The sequence below is a fragment of the Dromiciops gliroides genome, chromosome 2, assembly GCF_019393635.1.
Source record: "Dromiciops gliroides isolate mDroGli1 chromosome 2, mDroGli1.pri, whole genome shotgun sequence".
In the NCBI taxonomy this organism is placed as follows: domain Eukaryota; kingdom Metazoa; phylum Chordata; class Mammalia; order Microbiotheria; family Microbiotheriidae; genus Dromiciops; species Dromiciops gliroides.
Genome location: NC_057862.1, coordinates 530961912 through 530985850, shown reverse-complemented (window position 1 = coordinate 530985850; position 23939 = coordinate 530961912). Strand labels below are relative to the sequence as shown.

The 23939-nt window shown below is 39.6% G+C and overlaps 1 protein-coding gene across 1 annotated transcript in view; it reads right to left on the bottom strand.

Moving 5' to 3' along the window:
* LETM2 (leucine zipper and EF-hand containing transmembrane protein 2) overlaps positions 1 to 18070 on the bottom strand; it is a 28808-nt gene extending 10738 nt beyond the window's left edge. The window contains exons 1-8 of the mRNA XM_043986456.1: positions 17747 to 18070; positions 16397 to 16474; positions 13300 to 13747; positions 12568 to 12711; positions 8267 to 8422; positions 7507 to 7707; positions 6284 to 6403; positions 3734 to 3847 (exon numbers count right to left, since the gene is read on the bottom strand). Of these exons, the coding sequence (XP_043842391.1) occupies positions 3734 to 3847; positions 6284 to 6403; positions 7507 to 7707; positions 8267 to 8422; positions 12568 to 12711; positions 13300 to 13747; positions 16397 to 16443 (1230 nt within the window). The 5' untranslated portion in view covers positions 16444 to 16474; positions 17747 to 18070. The remainder of the gene's footprint in view (positions 1 to 3733; positions 3848 to 6283; positions 6404 to 7506; positions 7708 to 8266; positions 8423 to 12567; positions 12712 to 13299; positions 13748 to 16396; positions 16475 to 17746) is intronic.
* Between the last annotated feature and the right edge of the window lie 5869 nt (positions 18071 to 23939).

Below are 23939 nucleotides of genomic sequence, written 5' to 3'. Positions count from 1 at the left end.
AACATGGAAAAAATTACTTGTCAGATCTATGGAAAAGGAAAGAGTTCATGACCAAACAAGACATAAAAAGGATCAAAGAAGGTAAAATAGATAATTCTGCTTACATTATATTAAAAAGGGTTGAACAAATAAAACCAGTACAGCCAAGATTAGAAGGAAAGCATGAAGCTGGGGGAAAAATTTTATAGCAAGTTCTCTAAGAAGGTCTCAATTCTCAAATATATGGAGAACTGACACAAATTTACATTTCCCAATTGATAAATGACCAAAAGATATGAAAAGGCAGTTTTCAGAGGAAGAAATCAAAGTTATCAATAGCTACATAAAAATGCTCTAAATACTCATGAAAAATGCAATCCATCTCCAAAAAAATTGATGGCATCTGAATACAAATTGAAGCATAATTTTTTAATTTTCTTTTTCTTAAGTTTTTTTCTGCTTTCTTTCACAACCTGACTGATGTGGAAGTGTTTTGCATGACTACACATGTATAACTTATATTGAATTGCTTGCGTTCTTAAGGGAAGGAAGGGGAGGGAGGAAGAGAATTTGGAACACAAAGTTTTTAAAATGGACGTTAAAAATGTTTTTACATGTAATTTGGGAAAAAATTAAATTCTCAATAAATGGAAAAAAACCAAATTTCTACATTTTTAAAAAATACTCTAAAAATAGAGAAAATCAAATTAAAGCAACTCTGAGGTACACCTCACACCCATCAAATTGGCAGAGATGACAAAAAAAGGAAAACTATTTTGGAGCTATCAGAGGACAGGCATACTAATGCACTATTGTTGGAAGTATGAATTGGTCCAGCCATTCTGCAGAGCAATTTGGAAGTATCCCCCAAATGTCACTAAATTGTGTATACTCCTTGACTCACTGGTACTACTATTGGATATGTATGCCAAAGAGATCAAAGAAAGTGGAAAAGGATTCATATGTGCAAAAAAATGTATAGTAGAACTTTTTGTTGTAGCAAAGAACTGGAAACAAAGTAGAGTGTTCATCTGTTGGGGAATATCAGAACAAATCATGGTATATGAATTAATGGATATTATTATACCACAAGAAATGACAAAAGGAATCGATTCAGAGAAACTTGGAAAGACTTCTATGAATTGATGGTGAGTGAGCAGAATCAGAATAATTTATACAATGATTACATTATAATGAAAAAACCTTTAAAGACTTAAGAACTCTGATCACTGTAACAATGACCAACAATTAATTCAGAGCACAAACTATGGAGTATGCTCACAACTTCTTGAAAGAGATGAAAGATTCGAGATGCAGAGACATATTTTTAGATATGACCAATATGTGAAATTGTTTTACTTAACTATGTTTCTTTTTCTCTCTCTTTCTTTCTTTCTTTCTTTCTTTTTTTGTGGGGCAATGGGGGTTAAGTGATTTGCTCAGGGTCACACAGCTAGTGTCGAGTGTCTGAGGCTAGATTTGAACTCAGGTCCTCCTGAATCCAGGGCCAGTGCTTTATCCACTGTACCACCTAACTGCCCCCTACTATGTTTATTTGTAACAAGGAAGTGTTGTTTTTTTCTTTTGTTTTGTTTTCTGAGGAGAGGGAGAAGGATTTGGGGAAAAGAGAGGCTAGTAATTCAGATACCAAAAAAGAACATAAGGGAAAAAAAGAGGATCACTTAAATATTTTAAAAGGATTCATACTTTTTCAGTGAAGTTACTTTTTCCAATGAGTCAGATTCCAACCCATTCACGCCTGCCCATTATGTGCAACTTTTGCCCATGTACTCCCAAAAGTTTGCCACATACAGGTCAACTTAACATGCAGAAGGCCTTCATTGCTTTCTCCAGACATTAAGGTATACTCTAATTATCCAACACTCATCCCTTGTTCTCACCACATGACCAGTCCATCTTCTCTGCCATACAATTCTTTCTTTCATCTTACTCTTTGGCATTCTTCATTGATTTTACATTGCACCCTGCTCCTATCACCGTGTGCCTCTCCATTGCCCTCTATGTGATATTAATTTTTAGTTCCTTGGAAACAGTGATTTTCTATATATCAACACTGATAAAATGTTAAGACTAAGAAGATGGGCCTTAACTTTCATAGAATCAGTAAAAAAGAGCTTTGTAATTTCTTTCTTTTTTTTTTTTTGGTGAGGCAATTGGGGTTAAGTGACTTGCCCAGGGTCACACAGCTAGTAAGTGTTAAGTGTCTGAGGCCAGATATGAACTGAGGTCCTCCTGACTCCAGGGCCAGTGCTCTATCCACTGTGCCACCTAGCTGCCCCTGTAATTTCTTGAAGACAATATTTCCCACTCTACATCCAACTCTTTATTCATCTATATAGTCTTTCCCTAATATATACACTGTTGGAAAATCTTTAAAGAGTATGAATCCAAATGCATGTTGAAATCTGGACAGCAAATGTTCTTCATCCACTTGGTGTACTTATGTGGATGGACTGGCCAAACTGTTTTGAGTGATTACAAGAGCCAGGAGGCTATGCAATGTTCTGAGCTTCAATTTAATCATCACAGTATCATCCATAAACCGTAAGCATCTGAAGGACCTCCCTCTCCACAAGGAATCCTTCTTTGACCTGGACTCTGCACTAGATCTCTTCCATTGCAGTACTAAATACCACTATTAGGAAGTATGTACAAATTGTAATGATTAAAAATATGAGGGACATAGTTTCTGAATAATTTAATCATTTTATTAATAGGCCAGCAGATTATTAATAAAAGGAGGTCTATTGGCCATCTCTCTCAGAATAAAGACCCTTTATAATGGTGGTAGGGTCACAGTTCATATCCCTTTCAACTATAGGAGGTCAATCACATAGCAATCAAATCTAATTGGTTAACAACAATCAAATCTAATTGGTTGATATGACCGGAGGTGGGTTATATTAAAATGAAGTCTGGGGGAGTCAGCTAGGTGGCACAGTGGATAAAGCACCAGCCCTGGATTCAGGAGGACCTGAGTTCAAATCCGGCCTCAGACACTTGACACTTACTAGCTGTGTGACCCTGGGCAAGTCACTTAACCCCAACTGCCTCACAAAAAAAAAAATGAAGTCTGGGGATACTAACTCAGGTCACTCAACTCTTGGTAAGATGACATCAGAGGAAAAAAAATGTAACACCTCCCCCTCCCCCTACCAAAGCTGATCAAGGAAAAATAGTTTCCATCTAGATGTGGTTGATCTAATCAGTGAAGTCCTTCAGCTATCTAGGCAAATGGATCTGTCTCCATCCAAGACTCCTTTGACCCAGAATCTTACTTTCAAGGAGAACTTAGACTTAGACCTTGGAGTGGAATGGGGGAAGGGAGGGGGCAAAAGAGGGGGGGAGGATAAAGGACTACAAAAGAAGGGGAGATCACTGGGTCTCCCAAAGATATCAGTTATTAATAATTACTTCTCACAAAATACAATAAGAATCAAGTGAGAACAGACAATTCATGCTGGCCTAACAGAGAAAAATTAGTACTAAAATGAAGTTAAGTGAGAGAAAGAGAAACTTAAAACTAAAAAAATCCTAAGAGAAATCTAGATAGGAGAATAAAAAGAAAGTAATGACAAGCCTTTGGCTATAGACTATTTAAAACAGGCCAAACCCCAAAGAGTATTTATTTAATAGGATCTAATTGCACTGGATACAGGTAGAGGCAAGTATGCTTATGGATAAGTTTTGGTTATGACAGAAACACAAACTCTCTATAAATCAAATTACTCACCCCAATGCCTGGAGGAATCTTAATAGGCTCTGGCTTCACATCCACCATATAGAAGGTACGGGACAACAACAACAGAGAAGGAGGGACGTTCTCTTTCAGATGGAGATCCTGCCACTGAAGGATGGGAAAGGAAAAAAACAGTAGAAAAAAGCTTTGAAAAGGGCCCAGAGAAGCTGCTCTTTCAGCTGTTCAAAAGACCCAGTGACCTTCTCATCCCTAAGGCTCTATGGGTACTTTGTATTTCTGACTGGCTGAAGTCCTTCATTACTTCTTGAGAATTAACTGTAAAAGACCTTAGAGATCTAGTCAAAACCACTCATTTTACAGGTGTGGAAAATGAAACTTAAAGGTTAAATAATTTGCTCACAGTCACACACATAGTTAAGTGGTGATAGAACCAAGATTAGAATCCAAATAACCTGAATCCCAGTCTATGTTCTTTCTACCACATCAGGCTACCTCTCTAACTAGTGGAATAAATGAAGTAACTAATATGACAGGAGAAAAACAAAATGATCAAGGAAACAAAGGTTCAAGCTTCTGAACATATTGATTTATTAAGCAATGTATGTCAACTGCCCAACAAATTGTGACCAGTAACCTTCCTCAGCTTTGACGCTGGACCTGATTTCTAATTGGAGGAAAAATTAGGGATTTTCTAAGTTGGGAAGGGGGGAGTGAACAGGGGCAATTTCCTGAAATCAAAAATAGAGGTGTTTTGCTCCCCACAAGTGTCTGTAAACAATCAAAGGAACAAGGGTCTCTAAGCAGCAGGTAGATGTGGTACAGCATCCCAGCCACACAGGGATAGATTCAAACAGTGCAACAAAGTCCTTTCACAATTCCCACAACTGAAAAAAATTTTGGACTAGACACCGTAATTGAATAGAAAAGGAATTGAGCTTGTTCCAGAACTGATTCACAAGATAGAGTCAGTCTGGTTGTTCAATTCTCACCACCACTGGCTGCTCCAATCTCCTCAATTCTCTAAGAGAGGCCACTGTTGGAACAAGACTGCAAGTGGATATGATGCTTACATCACAACATCTTACATTTAAGAGGTTCCTTCAACTTCTCAAAGTACTGAATATTTTAAAATGTGATCAGCACCTATAGAGCTGCTTATCACCTTTAAAAAGGAACTACTTACTAGTAGGAACTGGTAGTGTTGGGGAAGTTCAGGGAGGCAGACTGTGGGAGCAGTCTGCCCTGGATATGGGTTAAAAACTGAAATATGACAACGGTCTCTATGTCCCAGTAATAATATCATACCCTTTTATATATCGTTTTGATCCTGTAGCCAGATCTGGCCCTAAAGAAAGGAAGCCACACTAAGTGTAATCAATCAACAAGCACTTGTTAAGTGCTTATCACCTGCGAGGCTTTATGCTAGGTGCTAAGGACACAAAGTCAGAAGTAAAAAAGCTTTCAGGGAGCTTATACTGTATCCAGGGAGATATATTCATATCTACTTACATACAAGATAGATACAAAGTGATTTTCAGAGGAAGGGTGACAGCAGCTGGGGAGGTCAGGAAAGGCTTCTTGTAGAAGATGGTACTTGAGCCCAGCCTTGAAGGGGAAAATACATGACAGGTCTGGAGGATGGCCAAGGCAAAGGTATGGAGATGGGAAACAGTGCTGTTTGCGAGGGAAGAGTAATGAAGGGCAAGTTGGCTGGACCATAGAGTGTGTGACAGGGATAATGTGTTAGAAAGGTTAGAAAAGTGGATTGGGGCCAAGTTGTAAAGGGCTTGTGATGCTAAATATTTGCTTCTAAGTCATAGGGAGCCATTGGAGTTTATGGAGTAAAAGTATATAATACACTCAAGCCTTCACTTAAAAAAATTCATTTTGGCGGCCCCTTTTCCCTCCTCCACAAAATTCTATAGACTTAGAACCTGCTGAAGTTACTAAAATTCTCATTAATCAGGAATAATGGATCAAGTCTTTAGCTTAAGCCCCAAGGTTAAAATGCAAATATGTTGGGGCAGCTAGGTGGCACAGTAGATAAAGCAACGACCCTGGATTCAGGAGGATCTGAGTTCAAATCCAACCTCAGACACTTGACACTTACTAGCTGTGTGACCCTGGGCAAGTCACTTAACCCTCATTGGCCTACCCCCCCAAAAAATGCAAATATGCTATATATAGATGGGCTTCCTTACACATAGACTTTGTCCCTTCTTTCAATCAAGACCTTGACTTTCCAGATGTCCTATTACAAACTAGCTACTTAGTGGGGAGTTGAAATAATGGAAATTAATTAATTTGAAAATTAAAGCTTATGATACTGTGGGAAAGACACTGGCTCCCCAGTTCCTGTGCTCATTTAAGACCTCTCATACTTATTGTCTGTGAAAACTCAGGTAAGTCATTTAATATCCTAGGTCCTCAATTTCCTCATGTGTAAAATGAGGGGTTCAAACTGCATGGCCTCTGAAGTCACCTTTCAGCTCTAAAGTTATGATCCTATGATGCAAGGGCAGCCACGTCTGCAACTATACAAGGAGGAGCCTCTGAAAATAGACCAATGAAGCTGCTACTTGCCTGTGTGAGCTGTTCTCTCAATTGCTTCTCAGTGAGCCCCAGTGACCTCATCCCTCGGGCTCTACAGGCACTTTGTAGTTCAGATATGCTCAGTGCATTCACTCCTTCTTGGGCAATTGCCTAAAAGGAACAGAAGGATTGAGAGAAGCCCTTGGGCTCCAAGCTCACCTAGGCAGAACTGGCCAGAGAGTATGACAAATAGCTTGCGATTTGGGGGGGCCTGAGCTGTTGCAGTCATTAGGAAAATCTACCATTAGTGGTAGATTGTGGGGGGAGGTAAGGGGGGAAGGAATGTCATTCCTTTTTCCAGGATATTAAAGGATCTGAGGGCATTCCAATGAATCTACCACCAACTTAAAAAGTCCCCTCCCCACACACAGTACTTGAGGTAGTATGATGTCTCCTGATGATATCCCTTACTTTCTGCTCTCCAGGGTTGTTCTTGATGTTTAGTTTTACTTTATAAAAATGTCAGGGAAAAGGGACTGACCTTATAATCCTGCATCTAAACTTCAGAACTCCCCTCAAACGAGATTTTACATCTATTCCCCTTAGTGCAAATGATGACTCTGACAAATTCCCAGTGTTAATACAGTGATACTAAAAGAAACTAAGGAGAAACTGTGCTGGGACATTGCTGGTGTTTTTTTGAAACCTGGCCCTTCTGATTACTTTCCTTTTAGAGCATCATCAACATTTCTTCCATGTTTTTTAAGTAGCCTGCTTGGTTCTTGTAACCAAGGCAGTGCCTTCCTCGGTGTATCCAAATGTTTGGTGTTTTTATCCCCCTAAAACAACTAAATTAAGCTCAGCCATTCTTCCTGTGGCACCAAATTCATGAGCAGAAAACTGATTTGGTTAATAGCAGCATGGCAGGAAAGGAGTGAGGTGATGAACTTTCCCTGTCGGTGTGATATCAGAATCCCACTTTCTATTCCTCCAAGCAGGCCCCTACTTGGTCTAAGTTAGTCTTAGCTAAGTTACTGAAATTAGTGACAGCTTGCCAGACCCTTTAGGAGAGAGTTCAGGGAATGACAAGCAGCTAATGATTTTAAGTGAGAGTCAAAGGAGTGACTGGCATCATGAGAGGGGGAGGTGTTCTTCATTCACCTTGGCAGAAAACCTGCCGTTAAATGAGCACTTGATGCAAATACTTCATTACAAGACCAGCCCAAGATAAAGAAAATTCCTTGCTGACTCCCTGAAACTAGTTAGGTTCTTACTTCATCATCTGCTTTTATAGACTTCAGTTTCATCAGAAGCTGAAAGCGGAGCAGGTTGTTGGTTCCAAGGGCCTGAATTTCTAGGAGTTTGCATAGGGCAACCAGTTGAGGTCGGTCTAAATGTTCCAGAGTTAGGTCATACTCAAATAGTTTGGAAAAACGGACTATCTCTTTTGTGCTAGGTGTATGGCCTGTCTGGACCTAGGCAATGGAAAAAACAGGTATTAAAATATGCTTACTATTTATTTGAGCCTCCCCCAGAGTACTCTCTGCTTTGATATCACAATTCCTAGGAGAATCTCCAAGCACTTACTGATAGTATCTGAAGGCATTAAACCCCATCACCCCACCAACAGACACAAGTAAGTAAATAAACTTGCCTGAGGTTAGTGGAAGAATCATGAGTAAACCTCGAGTTTAATTCTGTTCTATTCATAAATCTAAAAACATTTATGAGCATTAACTGTCTGGCATATAAGTTACATAAACACTGACATTTCTGTTACCGAGTGAAGATACTATTGATTGTATTGTGTTATTTCATATGCTGAGGCAGGTTTATTAAAGATCTATTAACCTGGCTAATATTTTTGCTGTACTCTGGACTGTATTAATTAGCATACAAAATGATGACCAATAAATTTCATATGAATATGTATACATATATTTCTTTCACTTGATCATATTCACATTTTCTATGTATCCACTTCCATTTTCATATCCCTCCCCACCTGAAGTTATTTGTATAAAAGGCTGACACCTGCTTTACATAGGATGAAAACTGTGTAGAAGCATCTCCTAATTTGGAGCCTTTTCCCAACTTGGCTCTGTTCCTTCTTGCCATCTCTGTAATAGTTTCTTGGAGAAATTTTGCTAGTTCCAACTTTGCAGCCATTTTCTTTTTCTGTTTTTCTTCCTTAATGGTAGAAAGGGGGGAGGGGAAATAAATTAATGTTTTCTCCCTTGACTGGGTCTTTTTTTGTGTGTGTGTGGTGGGACAGTAAGGGTTACGTGACTTGCCCAGGGTCACAAAGCTAGTAAGTGTCAAGTGTCTGAGGCTGGATTTGAGCTCAGGTCCTCCTGAATCCAGGGCTGGTGCTTTATCCACTGCACCAACTAGTTGCTCCCAAAATGTCTGTACCTCCTTTCTTTCTTTCTTTTTTTTGTGTGTGAGGCAGTTGAAGTTAAGTGACTTGCCCAGGGTCACACAACTAGTATCAAGTGTTTGAAGCCACATTTGAACTCAGGTCCTCCTGACTCCAGGGCCAGTGCTCTATCTATTACACTACCTAGCTGCCTTTGACTGGGTCTTAACAAAAAAGGCTAGGGGCAGCTAAGTGGTACAGTGGATAGAGCACCGGCCCTGGAGTCAGGAGTACCTGAGTTCAAATCGGGCCTCAGACACTTAACACTTACTTAGCTGTGTAACCCTGGGCAAGTCACTTAACCCCAATTGCCTCACTAAAACAAAAACAAAACAAAACAAAAAAAGGCTGGGAGAATAGGGATTATAAATTCTAACTGGTCACTACCTCCAATTTAGCATATTTGTCTTTTAGAAGTTTAATTTTAAAACTATTAGGGAGAACAAGTGAAGACAAAAGGTAAAACTTCATTTTATAATTTGTCATTTTAATCTTACAACTTTATTTCTATTTTAAAGCATTAAGTAGTATCAGATTGCTTGACATCTTGGGGAGGAGGAAGGAGGAAGGAAGAAAAATTTGGAACTCAAAATCTTATAAAAAGTAAATGTTGGGGGGTGGCTAGGTGGCGCAGTGGATAAAGCACCGGCCCTGGATTCAGGAGTACCTGAGTTCAAATCCGGCCTCAGACACTTGACACTTAACTAGCTGTGTGACCCTGGGCAAGTCACTTAACCCCCATTGCCCCGCAAAAAAACAAACAAAAAAAGTCAATGTTGAAAACTATTTTTACATGTAATTTGAAAAAATAAAATACTAAAACAAAGTAGTAGTTGATGCCTACCACGATGCCTCTTTAATCCAAAGGGCATCCTTAAATGAATGCCTTGGGTTAGAATGAATTGTATTAGATGGAAATTATAGAGAATGACTTTTAGCTCAATTTGATGAAAAACCTTCTAACAATAAGAGCTGTTCGAAAGTACAGTGGGCTACCTCATAAAGAATCATAAGCTCCTACTCATCACTGAAGATATTCAAGTAGAAGCTGGAGAACCATTTGTTGAACATACAATTGAAGGAAAACCTAAATATGTCAGAACTGGATTTTAGTTCCTTCCAATTCTGAGATGCCATGATTCTGTTTAGCACAGAACTCATCAAAGCAGTCATTAGGACCTCTAAACCTAACAAAACCAACCAGGGTTTCTGTTGGACAAATCCTTTGTATAAGTCCCAGATCATGAATGTTCTACTTCCCACATTGTAACCAAATATTGAAGCTGACTGAGCACAGCATGGTTATAAACATTTAATATGAAAAAAGGAATCCTATAAAGGAAGAAACCTATAGCTCCTCAATTCATTCCTTAATTCTATATTCAGCTCTGAACACATATTTTTGCTCCTTTCAGTGGTTAATTGGCTTTAAGGCTGTAACCATTAGAATGACGCCACCTGCTGGAGACTTACTGTAGAAAAGCTCCGCCATGAGGTGAAGGTCTCTGAGGGCAAGACCATGCATCTTTTCTTTGGTATCAGGAAGTGATGTTTGCTTGTGGGAGGAAGAAGGGGGAGGCTGGCATTCTGACTCGCTCTTTTTCCTGAGGACTCTGGTGGAGAAGGCAGCTAGAAATGCATTCTCCCTTTAATAGACAGATGAATCTAGGCCTTTCCTTCTCTCTTTACCAAATTCTTATTCTCCTTAATAAATGCTTAAAAGTCTAACTCTTGATAAAGCTTATAATTTATTGGCGACTACTCATTAGATTTTAGATAGTTTAGCTAAAATTTTAGCCCTAACAAGGCTTAACTCAGAATATCTAGAAGACTTTATGTATACACATCTGATAGGTAAGTGTCCTCCAAGGTCCCTTCCACCTCTCGATCTACAACCCTATGACTCTTCCAGTAATGAGAAACAAATGGGGCTGATGACATGTTTCTTATCTCAAAGGATTCTTATGACCTATGAGGCTGCATCATGTTCAGTTTTCTGGCCTCAAGAGAGAAAGCTCAGAGGAGTTCACAACAGAATCTGTCAACAAAGATTATATCTGGAAAGTACAAGCATAAAGATGAGGGCAGAAAACCAGCCAGGAAATAAGTGGGAATATAAAGGAAGTATATGCGTTTACAAGCTGTATAAGAAAAAGGTGGCAATATGGACATTGTCATTATTTACTAACCATATTTTTGGGCAGCTACTACCTAGGTTGAGGACCATAGGCTCTGCATCCTTCAAGTGAGGCTTAAAAGATATAGAAACTTTGCTTCCCCAGGTTTTATCTACTAGGAAAAGAACACTATTAATAAATAAAATGAAGGAAAGCGATTAAATCTCTGCTCAATAAGTTTAATATTATTTATCAATATTGGATGGGCATCTTTAACACATCACTTTAACTACAGTAAGACTATGAATTGCAATAAATATTGATTGATCAGAAAATGTTTCCAAGCTCTCATGCAAAAAAAAATAAAGTTCCAGTCTGAATGGTCTCTTAACTAGGCTTTTTAAAAAAACTTTAGTTTAATTCATTATGTTACTGTTATTTGAGTTGGTATTTAGTGAATTAAAGTAGCTCATTCTAGTTTGGGTTCATGATTCCAGAGGTTAGTTCCTGCTAGACCAAAGATTTCTGAAGGATAGAACTGGGGATGCCCTTCAGTTTAATCCTGAGCACTGTGCCTCAAAAATATAAAACTACTAACAATTCCTGGCTCAATGCCTATTTACATATCCTCTTTTCCCATGAAAAAGTTCTGCATATTTATTGTCTGAGACATATGGCTTTGGGTTTTACTGTCATTAGAAAATTGACAGCCTATATATTTCAACTGGATGATTTGTACAGCTGCACAGTTATTTTCCCTACTTCAAGTAGGGGCAATTCTTTTAAAAGGCAAGATCTTACCTCAATTGTATAAGCGAAAAGCAAGTCTGGGGTTGTTTCCAAGAAAATGAACTGGGAGCAATATTAATATCAATTACATTCTACAGCAGCTCCTTCAACTTTGCTATAACCCTTGATACATAGCAGGAGCTAGGTGATGCACTGGATGAAGCATTGGCCCTTAAGTTGGGAGGATCTGAGTTCAAATCTCACCTCAGACACTTACTAGCTGTGTAACCCTGAGCAAGTCACTTAACCCCACGTGCCTTAAAACATCCAGGGCCATCTCCAGTAGTCCTGATATATATCTTGCCACTGGACCCAGATGGCTCTAGAGGAGAGAGTGAGGCTGGTAACCTTGCACAGCCCTCCCACACTTAAATCCAATTCAGTGCAAGTCAGGACATCACCCCAATACCACAACAACCCCTGATAAATTTCTAGAAGGCTACATTATCCATAACAGATAGTTGTTGTTTGTTTGTCCTTTGTTCTCAAAGAGGACCATGGTATTGGGGTGATGTCCTGACTTGCACTGAATTGGATTTAAGTGTGGGAGGGCTGTGCAAGGTTACCAGCCTCACTCTCTCCTCTAGAGCCATCTGGGTCCAGTGGCAAGATATATATCAGGATGACTGGAGATGGCCCTGGATGGGTTTTTTTTTTAAGGCAATTGGGGTTAAATGACTTGCCCAGGGTCACACAGCTAATAAGTGTCTGAGATAAGATTATGATTATATTATAGGACAATCTCCCTAAATGTCAGTAGGTATAATATATACCAAGCTAGGTTCCCAAATAAATCTACAAAGAGACTTCACTTTCAACCTTCATGCAATCATCCACAGAAAAGCCTACAACCAATACCACAAAGGTTCCCTCTTTTGATGGCTTCCCATAAAATGAAGGATTCACCTGGGCAAGAGTTCAACCTATTCATTCTTTTAACTGACATAAAAGTTGAATATTGTTGTTTTATTTTTTAGGGGGAAAACAAGTTAAAGTACAAATATACACACCTTTTTGGATTCACTTTCAAAAGTTGATGGCAACATATCTGGAAAGAGTTTCAGAAATACTGGTAATAGGAATTCCATGAAGGGCACAATTATGAACACGATAAATGGAACCAGGCGGAAGAGATCAGCACAAGTTCTCAGCAGCTAAAGAATTAAAAGCATATGTAATGTTCATTCTTTTAAGACTTATCAAAAAGTTGCTTTGGGTTCCTAATGTGTTAAAACCCAAGACAGATTTTCTGCTGCTGCTTCCAAAATAGACAGGATGTTCCCCTTCCCTAAGGCTCTGTATGGATATTTATTATATATCATCAGGGAAATCTTCTATATTAATCAAAACATGTTAATGGGATCTCAATGCTTTCATCTAAGACAGAAACCTCTACTCTAATAATGCAGTATTTTTAACATTGGTTCTAAAACATGTGTATACTTGAGATACTACTGGGTTTGCACTTAGAAGGACAATTTATATCTGAAGCCCCTCAACACCTTAGAAAGGTTGGAAAGCAGATGTATACCTTTTCTCTGGCTAAATAATTGGAAGCACAGATTAAGTGACGCCCAAAGCTATACAGCAAGTCAGTAAAGAACTCAAGTCTTAGTCCTTTCTTTTCATTAACAACAACAACAACAACAAACCAAAAACCTTTGAAATTTTAAAATGTTAGTTGTACTAAAAATTTAGTTTCCCAAATGGTTAGTTTCAACTTCACCCTTCCTCTTGCCTACCCTTCGTCTCTCTCGTCTGGTCAGCACGTGTCCATGTAATAGTCTCCATACGATTCTGGCAGCAACTTTGGTGTCAATCCAAAGCAAGTAAAATCCATTGTAATAATGTTTAAGTTCAGCCACGATTTTTTGTCTCAAAGATAGTTTAACCTCCTCAGTCTTAATCTCTGTTTCTTTTGGGGTTTGGGCGTTTGCTGTTACTGATTTTTCCATGGTTTGTTTAGGCTTATCTGAGATATCTTGAAGCCAGCATGTGGATGTATGTAGTTTTTGTATTGCCTTAGTTCGTAAATGAGGTAGTTTGCTGCTTGATTGAATAGGATACAAGAATTTTTTGCTTCCATAGTTCTTCACATAGGTTTGATTTAAATGGGAGTCTGCCAGTTGAAGAAAAGCAACTGAGGGGGAATATCGAGGGTAGCTAAGGTGGACAAAAACATGAGGACCTCTAGAATAAAAGGAATACTGCTGGGTTAAAGCATATATTTTTACAAATTTAACAAAGTTTTTTTTGTTTTTATATTCTTTAATCATAGTTTATATATCTACTTAAAATGAAATGAAGACTTTAACCCCATATTTTAAGAGCAAACAACATAAAATAATTGGTTATTATTCTAATTTGTGGTAGCATACTCTGAGGCTGAATTAAACAAACCATTAGAAATGTTAATAAGAAATAAAATTTAACTTGAATAAGAGAAACTGCTGATTGGGGAAAAAAAAATCTTCACATCAAGAATTTTTGATAAACATCGGACTTTCAAAATATATGAGGAATTTGTACAAATACATAAGGATCATCTATTTGTAGCTGGAAGGACACATATAAGTCGTCTAGTGAAATCCCCTTCTTTTGTAGGAGAGGAAACTGGAACCCAAAGAGATTCTATGACTTGCCCAAAGTCACCTAGGTAGTAAGTGACAGTACTGGGATTCAAACCCAGTTCCTCTGACTCCAAATCCAGCCCTCTTCCCTCTGCACCATGCTGAATAAGACTGAGGTTCATTCCCAAATAAAAAGTCTTAAGTGATCAAGGGATATGAACGGTTTTCAAAAGAAATATAAATTATAAACCATGTGAAAGCATATTCCAAATCACTAATAATAAAGAGAAATGCACATTAAAATAACCTTAAGGCTTTAACATTATGCCCATCAAATTGACAAAGATTATAAAAGACAGAAGAAATGGCTACAGGAAGACAAACACACTCATACACAACTCATGGACTGAGTATATAGATACAACCATTCTAGAAAACAATTTGGAACTATACTAGATACAAGACTAAATTTTCTATACCTTTTGGCCAAGCATATTATTACTATGTACATCACCTAATGAAAACACAGAGGGAAAGGTATCACATATATCAAAATATTTATGGCAACATTTTATGTGGTAGTAAAAAATGAGAAAGAAATTAAGTACCAATCAATTGAAGACTACATGAACAAATTATGGTATATGAAAGGAATATTACTGAGCTGTAACAAACAACATATATGAGGAATTCAGAGAAACACAGGAATATTTCCATGATAATGTAGAACAAAATAAGCAGAAGCGAGATAACAATACACACTATGATCACAAGAATGTCAAGGACAACAACACTAAAGGACAAAAGAACTCATCATCAACCTAATGACTAATCTTGACTTCAAAGAAATCATGATCATAAACACCTCCAGTGATGGACTACAAAGGCAGAATGAGGCATGCTGTATTTGTTTTGCTTAACTATGTTTCTTGATTATAAGGGAGGTTCCTTTAAGTAAAATATTAAGAAATGACAACAATGTAGGAAAAAATTTTTAAGATGTTATAATATATAAACTCATTTCCAGGAATAAACTGCTATCACAGCAATTAAAAGTTCTGAAAATGGCTGATGTTAATGGTAATACATTTTTCAACAAGAACCACATTCAAAAAGTTTTGCAATCTTATAACCCCACTGTCAAAGAACAGGTAAAATTATAAAGTTGGTAGCTACTCTGCTAGTAATATAAGCATTGTTTTAATGAAACACTTTAGGCTCTCTCCAGTGATTAACCAATCACACAAAAGCATTAATTATTTTGTATTGTGCCAGGAACTTCCTCAAGTAATAAGCACCTACAGAATGCCCTTCATTTAAGATTCCTGAAGAGCTTTATGAACATGAATCAGAGTAAGCCAAGACAGATGGTACATTCCAGATACATAACATCCCACATCTCAAGTTAGACCAGTATATCTGGTTGCTTAAAAATAAAAATGAAACTAGTACTGGCCAAAGAAACTTCTCATGGGATAGCTAAGATCTTTGTTCCTATTCTCTTTATAAATACAAAATTCTGAGAGGCAGCTCAGTTTAGTGTGAAGATTTCTATACTTGGAGTCAAGAGATTAGGTTTGAATCCTGGCTCTGACACTTACTTGTTTGATGACTATGAGCAAGTCACTTAACCTTGTTGAGCCCCAGCTTCCTCATCTGTAAAATAGGGATAATACTTACCATAAAGGACTGTTAAGAGGAAAGAAATCGGTAAGCCTTAAAGTGCCATAGAAACACCAAATGTTATAACTGACCATTTGCTACTCCCAGTACCTAAAAGTACCATGTAACATGTGCTGTATATCTACACCCATAAATTACAACTGTATCACTGAAAGATCTTTCCAACTATAGCTCACCTATAATACATAACTCTTCAAATAATTTATAACAGAATATTTAATGTTTAAAAGGATTTCACTGACCATCTAGTCAAATTCTCTCAATTAGATATTCTGGGGCATTCATTTCAAAGAAAATGGAAAGCTTTATTTGAGTGAGTTTAAATGTCAATTTTCTAAAACATGAAAATGAAAATATTGGGAAAATCCTATGAAATAGGGGGAAAACCCTAACTATTGGGGTCTAGTCCTAGCTTTGGCACTAACTTGCTATTTAACCTTGGGTGGAATGCTTTATCTCAGAGACTAAGTGTGTAAAATGGAGCTCAAAGATCTCTAAATTTACACTCAACCATCAAATTCAATGAAATATTTCCTCTATAAAATAATAAGTATGGTAATAGGAAGTAATGATTTCTAAGTCTTACCTTGTTCTAGCAATAGCAAAGAGTATATTACGGCCATAGAAAGCCATATTTATATTGCTTTCAACTGGTCAAAGGGACCTAGGCAAAAGGAGTAGGATATGGTTTAGTATTTAAGAAGTCACCAATTATAAAGATGATCAGATTTAATTTAGCAACTACTGCAAGGCTAGAAGTTTGCACATTCTTTTCAACATTAAAACTCCCCCAAGTGCAATATTCCTAACAATCATAAATACACTTGCCTCTGGCCTTTACGGGGCTGTTTTGAGATGCTAACAGAGCCTGTGGAAGGCAACTGTAGTGTAGATGGAAAAGCACCGGGTTTACAGATTGAGAAATCTAAGTTCAAGTCCCTGTTCTGCCACCATCTGTATAACCTTAGAAAAGTGACAACCTTTGATGCTGTTTTCTCATCTGCAAAATAAGTTGAGGGTATTGATAAACCTTAAATAAAAGGCTATATGTCATGATGATCTAGTGACCAACAATGTTTTGATTCCTTGTTAGTGAGCTCCTTTAGTAACCTGCTTTCGCAATTACCAAATTTCCCAAGTAGTTGAACAATACACAGGCTTCCTTGTAAGTCATAAATTATATACATAAAGCAAAATTCCCTGGATTTCAATTCAATTTAAAAAACATTTAAGTGCCTACTATGTGCACTGTGCTGAGTTGGATTCGTCATTTCGACCTTTTGCTCTGTTAAGTCACCCTTCTCCAATAATCATGAATCAAAAGTAGCATTCTTTTTATTTGTGCAGTATGGAAGACCTACACAGTTCTTTCCAGTACCTGAAATAAAAAAGCCTAGTCTCTGTTTTGTTGATAAGTCAAGGAAAACCAAGCCAGAGTTTGTTGAATTTTAATTAATACTGCAGTTTTAATTAAGACTGCCTTCGGCTATCGACTTTTTTTCAACACCGGACTAACTCTACATACACTCCCAGCAAGGCCAGGGGCTGGGAGAGCAGCCAGAGGATGAAATGTATCCTCTTTAAGAGCTACTTCTGGCTAGCACCCTCTCAACCCCAGCCTGGCATCAGTCCACAGAGGTTCATTCAAACGTTCCTCCAAGATCAGAGTGAGCAAGGAGACGTGAGGTCAGGCAGGTCATAACCCTGCACTGGAGGGGGTGGAGGCCGGCTCATTGCCAGGGTTCTGGGCTCAGCTAAAATGCACAGGTGGTGGCGAGTGGTGCCCCGCATAACTGCGACGGACGTGGGGAGGAGGTGGAGGGAAGTTGGACTAGCTACTGCAGCTCCCCCCTGGATGTGTAGGTGTGCGGAGGGGAGGAGGAGGGTGGGACATTTCATCCATCCTCCAGTTTAATCCAAATACTCGCTGGGTTACCTCCGGTTCTGGAAGCCTCATGACCCTGGTGCTGATGTCCACAGCCCCTCGGCCAGTAGTGGGTGGCGAGGGTGGGCGTGGCTGTGCGTGGGGTGGGCTCTGGCTTTTGCTGGGGGGCGGACCCGGGAGACGTGGAGGGGGTCAAGAGGCGGGTAAAATGGAGGTTTGAATTCCCGGCTCTGGGGAGAGGGCGCGCAGGTGACTGGAAGACCAGGCAAAGACGAAGGGAGCTGGGCTCCGGCTTCGGGAAGGGAGGCGGACAGGCGGGCCAAGGCCAGCCCCAGCAGGCCGGTCCAATCGCCTCAAAGACGCAAGCCTGCGGCCTTCCCCGCCCCTACCTCTTCCGCCCTGCTTCCCCGAACGGCTGCCTCACTCCACCCCCTGCCTTCCCAGCCCTCCCCGCGCTGGAGGGGCCTGAGGCCAGAGGCTACGCAGCTATACCTCGTCCGGACCATCCCGCCTCCTCCGCCATCTCTATGGTTGTACCCCCACCTCTCCCCGAGGCCGTTGTGATGATTGACGGCTGTCGGGACCAATGAGCACGCAGAGCCTCTAGCTGCTTGGGCCCCTCTAAGCAGTAGACGCCCAAGAGAGGAGTCTGGCCTAGTTCCCGCCCAGTGAATGATTTCCGGGATTGGGTTGCTGAGGGGTGGCGCGGGGGCAGGGGTGGGGGTGGGGAGGTGTCAGGTGCACCCGGCTGTGAAGGCTTCCAAGCACTGACAGTCTCCAGCACAATCCTGCCTTTCAACGTAGTGCTAGCGTAGCTTACGCAAGTCTCCATGGCAACCAACGCGGCGTCGGGCATGACATCACTTTTATAGGTCCCCTTATTCCTGGCCATTCAGACACATTAAGAAACGTTCCTGTGATCCCTTTTCCAGGCTTCAAGGTTGCTCTTTAGAGAGGGGCTTAATTCGAACCTTGAGTGCCTCTAAAGACAGGTGTTTCGCAAAACCTTTGTGAAAGTTCACGAGGGATCCCTGTGCTCCCAGACCATTGCTTATTTCTGTCTGTCCTCACTTCCTTCCCCTTGTTGTCTTGATGCTATAATCATTTCAGCGAGGCACTGTTCACCCTTGAATCCTTTAACCTCCCTTCCCTCCCCCCCCCATCTCTTTTCCCCGTGTTTACAATCTGCTGATCCTCAACCCTGGATCATCCCCCGCCTCTATCTCCACACCACCCAGTGTGCTCGAGGAAATCATGAAATGGTGTGGATTAGATCCACCACAAATTCGTGCTAACTGCAACTGAGCCCTCATCCAGTGTAACAAACCTGTTATTAATGGCCTAATTATTCCCTATCACGGTCCCCGCCCGCAATGATTGTTCCAAACTTCTCTTCTTGTTCCACCTCCACACTTACCTCAATAGAAAACTTATTGGACCAAGATTATTGAAAACATCCAAGTTCCTTCATCTCTCATCTTTCACCCTTCAAAACCTGACGACACTCATCTTTTCCTCTGTTCATCTCAAAGAATAATGTAGTTCTTTTATCCAAACGTAACTCCTCCATTTGTGCCCTTGATCCTGTCCATTGATTGATCCATTTATTCAATGATCATTCATTAAGCACATATTGTGTGCCAAGCACTGTGTTAAGTTTGGGGTATACAAAGACAAAAAAGAGTTATTCACTAAAGTCATAATAATCAAAGAGGATGCATATCGAGTAGCAGAAAGTGCTCTAGCCTGAGAGCCAGAAAATCAAGGTTCTAACTTATTTCCTATGTGCCCATAAGCCTTCTGAGCCTCAATTTCTTCATTTGTAAAGTGCAGATGAAGACATATATCCTGCCTGCTTTACACAGTATGTTGTGAAGATATCATAAGATTTCATGGAAGGGGCAGCTAGGTGGCAAAGTGAATAGAGCACCGGCCCTGGAGTCAGGAGGACCTGAGTTCAAATCCGGCTTCAGACACTTAACACTTACTGGCTGTGTGACCCTGGGCAAGTCACTTAACCCCAATTGCCTCACAAAAAAAAAATATTTCATAGAAAAAATTCCATGAAATAACTTAAAAAATGGAAAATCAGCAGTAGCAGCATTGGAAAAGTAGCAGTAGGTTAGCAGCAGCAGCAGCATTACCATTTATCTAAATGCTTTATATATATTATCTCACCTTATTCTCACAGCAACCCTGGGAGAGAGGTAATATTATTATCTTTATTTTCCAGGTGAGGAAACAGAGGCCATGAGAGGTTAAATGACTTGCCCTGAGACATACAACTAGGAAGTAAGTGTTTAAACTTGGGACTTTCCAACTCCAGGTCCAGTGCTCTGTATACTGTGCCATCCAGCTTTAATAGCTTAGCAATTGCTGCAAGACACAACATTTTGTTGAAATTCTTATCCTTTTTAAAACAGATATTGGGTTCTATCAAGTATTTATTTTGAGCCTTGACACTGAGATATCAACATTGACTAAATGTTGATTGTGAATCAAAGTTGAATCAACAAGCCCTCCCTCTGCACTCATCTTGCATTGTGCCTATAACAACCTGAACAGATAAGTACCATTCCTACTTTTCAACCCCCTACTAACTTATAATTATGCAAACCAAATTAGGGGGCAGCTAGGTGGCGAAGTGGATAAAGCACCAGCCCTGGATTCAGGAGGACCTGAGTTCAAATACAGCCTCAGACACCTGACACTTACTAGCTGTGTGACCCTGGGCAAGTCACTTAACCCTCATTTCCCTGCCCCCCCAAAAAAACAACAAAAAATTATTGAGTCATAAGATCTTGAAGCTAAAAGAAATTTCAGGGAATATGAAAGAATTTGCAGTACTTCCCAAATAAACAATTTTCAGAATACTATATAAAAAGCACTTATAGTAGCTCTGAAGATGATGATGGTAGCTTACTGTTGTAGGGTGCATTTTAGTCATCCCAGTTATCATATGGAATTCTCTCCATCTAACTTTAGCTTGAAGACCTCCAATAATAGAGACCTCACTACCCCTAAGGCAGTCAATTTTATTTACTATATTTTTAAATTGTAGAAAGTTATTTTTTATATTAAGTTGAATTGGGTTTCTCTGCAATTTCCCTTCATTTCTCCTAGTTCTGTCTTCTAAAACAAAGTAAAACAAGTCTTGGATTTTCTCTTTTTCAACTAAGTAACTCAAGTTCTCTCAACCAGTTTTTGTATGGCATGGCTTCAAGTTCTAATACTATCCTAATTGCCTTCCTCTAGACATGCCCCAGCTAGTCAACATTTTACCTTAAATGTACAGCTAAGAACATAACATAATACTCCTAATATGGCCTGACCAAGCCAGAATATAACAGAGGCATTTCCTTCCTTGTTCTGGATTAAATGTTCCTATTAATGCATCTTTAAAGTACCTTAACATTTTTTACTGCCAAATCACACCATTGACTCATAGTGAGCTCGTAGTCCACTATAAAAGGTTGGATTTGGGACGGGAGTGGGGGGGGGTCCATCTCCTTAAGGATTTTGCTTCATTCAAAATAGTAGCTTATAGTTAGCATTTATATAATGCTTTAAAGTTTGCAAATGGTATGTGACTTCATCATCACAACAAACCTGAGGAGATGCTATTATTATCCCCATTTGACAGTAAAGGAAACTGAGGCAAAGAAGCTAGGTGATTTGCCCAGATTCATGCAGTTAGTAAAATTAAGGCTGGATTTGAACTCAGGCCTTCCTGTCTCCAAGTGCAATGTTCTGTTCACTGTACCAACTTAGCTGCTCCATTCATCATACTAGCTTTTTCATTTTCAATTTCTCCCTGTCTACTCTTTCCTTCCCTATTACTTACAAACATGATCAATCTAAGAAAACCTTCATTTTACTTTCCCATCCCCAGAAGATTTTTTCTGTTTGCTTCCTTCTTTTCTTAGCTAACATTCTAGACTTCACTTTATTACTACCTATGTATCAACACCTTGTGTTCTGGCTTCTATCCTCACTAATCTACTGAAACTGTTCTTTCCCAAAGTTATCTCAACTACTAGCTCTAATGTTTCTTTTCTCGGTCCTCATCTTTAACAATTGCCCACTTACTCCTTTATTTCAGTGACACTGCTTTTTCATGATTCTCAGCAGCTGGCACCATGCCTGACACATAGTAAGTACTTAATAAACACTTGCTGTCTGACTGGTTAATTCTCTTCAGGATAACCACAACTGAGACTCTGAATTTCAGCTGCCAAAAATCAACCTTCATTAGCCTCAGCTGTCCAATCCTCCTCTTCATTCCCCTCAACCCTACTACATCTCCATGTCCCATTCCAGATCTTCCCACTTCTTCTGCTGTGCCCTCTGGAAAGGCTTCCTAATTAGCCAATTTCATCTTAAACCACTTCCTATCTTGCACCTTCCATCTTCAGGCACTCACTGAGACATGGCTCACACCTAACCACACTGCACCTCTGACTACCATTTCCAGTAATAGTTGGACTTTTACACCGACCCCTGCCTGGTAATAATGGAATAGTTGGATTATTACTTGTTCCCCATTGCCCCTCCACCACAATTGTTCCAAACTTTTCTTCTCTCCTCAAGCAGACCTCTATGCTCTCTGCTGACAGCCTTGCCATACACTTTACCAAAACAAACAAGCAAACAAAGAAAAATGAGACCATTTTGCCAAGAGCTCCCTCTTCTCCCTTCCTCATCTCCCATCTCTCAAACATTACTCTCCCTATTTCCTCCTTCACTGTTGTCTCTGATGATAAACTGACTCTGCTATTTATTAAGGCCAAATTCTCTACAATTACCCTTGATATTTTCCAAACCCTCTGCAATCTGACCTCCAATCTCTTCATTCGACTGAAATTACTCTCTTTAAAGTTGCCCATAATTTCTTTCTTTCTTTTTTTTTTTTGGGGGGGGGGGGGGGCAATGAGGGTTAAGTGACTTGCCCAGGATCACACAGCTAGTAAGTGTCAAGTGTCAGAGGCCAGATTTGAAGTCAGGTTGTCCTGAATCCAGGGCCAGTGCTTTATCCACTGTGCCACCTGTCTGCCCTGCCCATAATTTCTTAATTGTGAAATCTAATGGCCTCTTATCAAACCTTCTGCTCTGCAATTTGACACTATTAATCATCACTATGTAATACCCTCTTCTCTTTTGTTTTTTTGTGACTCTGGTCTCTCTTGGTTCTCCTCCTGTCTGACTGCTCTTATTCTTTTGCTGAAGCTTCATGCATATTTTGCCTACTAACTGTAGGTGTTCCTCAAGCTCTGTCCTGGACTCTCTTTTCTCTATATACTCTCTTCCTTGGTGATCTTCTTGGCTTCCTGGGTTCAGTTATCATTTTTATGCATATGATCCTCAGATCTATTTATCCAGACCTAGTCTGGCCCCAGAACCACAATGCCATAACACTACCTAAGCATGTCCATATATAACTCAACATGTCCAAAATTAGAACTCATTATCTCCCACAAAACCCAACTCTCTTCCTAACTTCCCTATTCCCATCAAGGGCTCTACCATCCTTCTTTTAGTCACCCAGGTTTATAACCTCAGCATCATCTCTGACTCCTTACTCTCACTCACCCTTCATCTTCAATCAGTTTCTAAATCTTATCATTTCTTTCTCTATAATACCTCTCATATATCTCTGCTTTTTTCTACTCATACAACCACCACTCTCTCATGTTGGCTAGAGCAATAGCCTTCTAATAGGTCTCCCTGCCTCTTCTCTCCCCAACCTAATTCATCCTCCACTTAGCTTCCAAAGTGATTTTCCTCAAGCATAAATTGACCATGTTATCTCCCTACTCAATAAACTCCAATGCTACCCACGGCATCCAGAACTAAAAATAAACTCTACCCTTTGTCATTTCAAGTTCTTTGAAATCTGGCCCTTCCTATCATTCTAGTTTCTCCTTGCTGTTCCTCACACATGGTGTTCTATGTCCCATCTCCATGCTTTTTCTGTCTGTCCCACATGCCTGCAATGCCTTCCCTCTTAGCTTCCAGCTCTTACAATCCCTGACTTCCATCACTAATCAATGGACAAACTCTGGGAATACATTCTCACTGAGGCTACTTTCCATTTAGTATAGGTTTTTTAAATTTTGTTTTGTTTTTCAGATTGGGTCTTCTTATTTCACCTAGACTAGAAATGTAACAGCCACTCATGGACCCAACCCTAATACTGATTGGCACAAAAGCTTTAACTTTTGTTCTTCTGACCTGGACAGTTTAC